The following is a 4,947-nucleotide window of genomic DNA, read 5'->3' on the forward strand; positions in this document are numbered from 1 at the left end:
ACGGGATCCTCTTAAGGCTTAGGGCTTAAATCTCTATTGTAGACTGGGACTAAGTCCCAGTCTACAATAGAGATTTAAGCCCTAAGCTTTAAGAAATTGGCCAATCACGGTCAAGTATGAGTAGAATGCGCGACTGTGATTAGTCAATTTCTTAAGGCTTAGGGCTTAAATCTCTATTGTAGACTGGGACTTAAGCTATTCCATAAAAGCCGCAAGTTGATTGGCTACACATTTCTCGGAACTAGAACTTGGACCAAATTCTGGCATCATGGACACAGGCCTTAAGGGATTGGCCCAAGAAGGATAAAAACGAATCAAGAAGATCGCGGAGCTCGAGGACCGGTCGTGAGAGTGTGGTCAACGAATTACTTGTTGCAACAGAGAAAACTCGGGGTTATCAAGAGATAGATAGAGAGAGAGAAAGAGTATTTTGCGATCTGTAAAAGCGTTGTTCGAGCATCGTACGTCCAGGTCCAGGTTAGCTTTCAAATTCATGACCTCTCTCTCTTACGCGTTTTTCCGTTTTATCCGTGTGAAAACTTGTCACTTTCTGATTTGTCCCTCCCGCATACAGCTGTTATGGACATGGTGATCACGAATTTACAACAGCAACGTCAAGTGACGGAGCAGCTGCGCCGCGAGGCCGCTCTGAAGCGGATCACGGTGAGCAAAGCCGTCGAGGATATCATGAAATACATTACCGAGCACGAACAGGAGGACTGCCTGCTGGTGGGCTTCTCGTCGCAGAAATCCAATCCCTTTCGTGAGAAAAGCACCTGCATCATACTTTAAGCCCGCATGCTTGAAATGAGAAGACGTGGCGAAGGGGAGACAAACAACAATGTCATTTTTGTGCGTCCTTGCAATTGCGCGCCGTTTCATTGTGACAATGAGTATATACAAGTGTAGAATCTAAGTAATTTTCTATTTAAATTATTTTATGATACATATTTATATAAGATTGTTGAAAGTGTGCGATAAATCAAATTTTCCATCTTCCGCCTTAACGTTTGCTGTTGGAAGTATACTTTTTGCATAGAATTTATAAGATTTTTTTATGGACAGTTGTACAGTCTCACATGAGTTATGCAGGAATCTGCGCGTGCCTTACCTTTTCATGGCCTAATTCGTTGTAATCGCGGTAGATATATATTTCAACGGAACAATGTATTTTTGTACGCGCACATATACAGATAAAGGGAGAAATGCTGTTACATGTCCAAGTGCATTTAAATCGTTAAACTGTTACCGTCGTGATGCCAAAAGCAATTTCATCTTCCTATATATCTAGACTGGTGTTGACATGTAGTAAAAGTAACGATATTTTCACTTTCAAATAACCAAAGGTCATATATTACCGAATAAAATTGTCACTAGTTCTTATGTATTATATATATAATTATAATCTATGTGAATTCTCATGGTGTACACTGCGCATCGATTGCGAATCATTTTCTTAAACGTTTTTGTCAAGTGCCTATATCGAAGTTCAAAACTAACGGCGATGGAACAATACAACACACGGACTATCGAAACGCTCTATTTAAAAACGTAAGATTTTTATCCACGATTTCACAGGTATAAGTGCATTTTTATTGTGGAATAAAATGTAATGTTTAAAAAAAATAATAGTTATTTTAATCTTTTATACGTTTAGCAAGTAGCACCTAGTAGTTTCTTACAAGTTCCTCTTTATAATATCAAGTTCAATAAAATGCGACTCTATATATTGTAAGAAATATTTTTATCGCCCAACATTATATATCTTGTATTCTGCATTTACACGAAATTGTTGAATAATTACGTTTCCTTGGTTTTTTGTGCTTTTGTCGGACCGTCGGACTTGCTTGTATCAGGATACATGTTCTTAAACTCAAACATTAAATCGACTGTTTTCTTGTAGGTTCTGAAAACTGAATGAGAAGTTTGTACAAACTCGATATTCACTTTCTCGTCTGTCCAGGTAGCAGTGAGATTTTTATCCTATGTATATCTTCTTCTTCTCTGGTTATTGGCTCCCGGCTCACAGACACTGAGTGGAATGTAGTGAATTGAATGATGCAATGGCCCGGTAACCGGGCCACGCGCGGGATGATGCAATCCCGCAGGATCAAAAATTTATCTTCGGAAGACGTGTGAACCGCTCGACGGCCCAGACGGAACTCTATCCTGTGTATAGTATATACAGACAGGGTTGATTTGAAAAGAATGGAACTCCCCCTATCATCTCCAGAAGTACACACTTTCATGGAAAATGACTCGAATAAAAAGTTGTAGAGATCGTGAAGAAACCATCTTTTTGTGACCTTGAAATGGGCCTTAAGGCTCCTATGAAGGTCAACTTTGATTTTATTAAATAAAACCCCTAGGGTTTATTTTGACCACTGATATAACAACCTGATTAGTGTCTGAACGTAAAGTTTCTCGTCCTTTTGAAATATGAGGTCAATAAAAAGAAAAGAACTTAATATATAGATAAAAAATACTAAAAAATTTCACGTATATGTTGGACTAGCTGTTAGTTTCTTTGTTCATATAGTTAATATTACTTACCTTTTTGACTTAAGTTATTGTAATTAATGTGTACGTATATTGTTTAAAACTGCACGCTTCTAACACACTAGCTTCTAATATTATTATCGTAAAAATAAATTATTATTCTTATCACTAGTTTATTATCGCGTCTCGTCCCACACAGCACAGGAAGATTGCAAAAATGTTACATTGCAAGATTGCAGTATTGCAGCAACGTTGCGCAACATTGCTGCAACGTTTCTGGAGGATTGTAGCAACGTTGAGATGTCCACCCTCAGAGAGATTGCAGTGCAACATTATAGCAATGTTGCAGTGCAATAGTTTTGGAATAATTTGTTGTTGTACATAAGCAGAGAATTTACTAATTACATATGCATCCGGGCCTTTTTCAATACACAGCAAGCTATTGCGAAGCAACCTAAGGAGATTATGTCGCTTCGCAATAGATGGAGATTGCGAGCAACACCGCACTGATCAAGTATACTTAATAATTCGCGCATTATTGGTATCAACGAAAATAACATTATAAAATTCTCGTAATTAGAAAAATTTTTTAAATAAAAAATATAGTATTTTTATTATTTTTCAAACATTGCTGCAATATTGCTATCGAAAGTTTGCAATTTTATATCCCTGCAATATCTCTGCAAGATTGCATTGCAATCTGCAAGATTGCAACGTTTCTGCAATGTAACTGCAACCATCTGTGCTGTATGGGGTATATTTTGCCCACATTTTTAACGCGATAAACTATATGTATACGTTCACTCGTATTTGTAGAGTTGCGCATTGTCAACACTAGGCTTGTATTTTCTCTATTTTAGCTTCATTTCGGGTTCAACACGTGTTACTGTACTACGTTGCGCTGCCATTTGAATTGTGGAACAGCTGCAGCAGTACTTATTTATTTGTGCGTAGATATTGAATGATTGCATAAGTTCGTACCCGATTTAAAAATAAACCTCAATAGCCTAAATTTTAAAGAATACAGTTTTATTAATCAATTATATAGTCTTCTTCTATATAATTGTTTTCCTACGATTTACAAGCTTGTTGATTCCATTTTTGAAGGGCTTGGTTTTTTTTTAAGTTTGTGGGGTGGTTTTCGACAGCTTCTTCGGACTTAAGATTTTCGCTATTCAAACTATTCTGCAAAGACCGGAACAGATGATAATTTAAAGACGCAATATCTGGAGAATACATTGGTTGCTGGAAAATTTCCCATTGCAACTCCTACAGTTTTTGCAGCGTCTGTTGGGCGATGTGCGGTCTAGCATTGCCGTGGCGGAAGATGATATACCTTTCCGATAGGCCAAACCCGAACGTTTTTCTCGAATAGCCACATCAAGTCGAGTGAGTTGATCACAGTACTTGTCCGCCGTGATTTCACACTACCACGTATCCCATACAGCACAGATGGTTGCAGTTACATTGCAGAAACGTTGCAATCTTGCAGAGACATTACAGGAATATAAAATTGCGAACTTTCAATAGCAATATTGCAGCAATGCTTCAAAAATAATCAAAGTACTATATTTTCTATTAAAAAAATCTTTCTAATTACGAAAATTTTATGTTATTTTCGTTGATCCTCAGCTTATGTATAACAAACAAATTATTCCAAAAATATTGCACTGCAACATTGCTATAATGTTGCACTGCAATCTCTCCGAGGGCAGACATTTCAGCGTTGCAGCAATGTTGCGCAACGTTGCTGCAATATTGCAATCTTGCAATCTTGCAATGTAACATTTCTGTAATCTTCCTGCAATTATCTGTCTGTGCTGTGTGGGATATGTACGTGTATGCATTAATTTTTGTGTGTGCGAGACATGGCTAATGTCTATATTAAAACTGTTATTTATATAAGAAAAAAAGATCAATTATAGTCATCATAAAATATTTTATTAACAAAATCTGTTCATCGCATCTCACAGTATTGTACACAAGTAATACTTTTGGAGTCCAAGGTGTACAAAAGAATTTATTCAATCTCATAAAGAAAAAAAGTTGACTGTATAATCAATGATGCAACCTAGTAGATATAGGAACAAGTATGATTAGTCCAATTTTCTTACACATTACGTTCGAATAGCATTGTCACTTATACGATATAAAAAGCGACAGAATACTTTTCTCTATTATATCATTCTCTTTTATAATAGTATAAATTATATGCTAAAAATAACTTAAGGATGACATTGAAGAGTTCTCGAGTAAACTGGCTTTTAGTTGGTATGGTGATATTATTGATATCATACTGTCTCCCGTATATTAACGAGTAATCAAAATTAAACAAATCTCTTTCAAGTTTACTTTATGGGAACGCCTTTCAACCGTTAGGTTACATCAGCGTGATATATTTCTAAAAATTCCTTGAAATTCATGCTTGATTAAACACTGAATCCAACG

The 4,947-nt window shown here is 36.4% G+C and overlaps 1 protein-coding gene across 1 annotated transcript; it reads left to right on the forward strand.

Moving 5' to 3' along the window:
* Positions 1–254: 254 nt before the first annotated feature.
* On the forward strand, positions 255–1,735 carry LOC105557581 (guanine nucleotide-binding protein subunit gamma-1). The gene is made up of 2 exons (XM_012004856.1): positions 255–477; positions 575–1,735. The coding sequence occupies exon 2, from the start codon at positions 580–582 to the stop codon at positions 790–792; it is 213 nt and encodes a 70-aa protein (XP_011860246.1). The 5' UTR covers positions 255–477; positions 575–579; the 3' UTR covers positions 793–1,735.
* The last annotated feature ends 3,212 nt before the right edge of the window (positions 1,736–4,947 follow it).

The sequence above is a fragment of the Vollenhovia emeryi genome, unplaced genomic scaffold (assembly GCF_000949405.1).
Source record: "Vollenhovia emeryi isolate VEMERY1.0 unplaced genomic scaffold, V.emery_V1.0 DF939451.1, whole genome shotgun sequence".
Lineage (NCBI taxonomy): Eukaryota > Metazoa > Arthropoda > Insecta > Hymenoptera > Formicidae > Vollenhovia > Vollenhovia emeryi.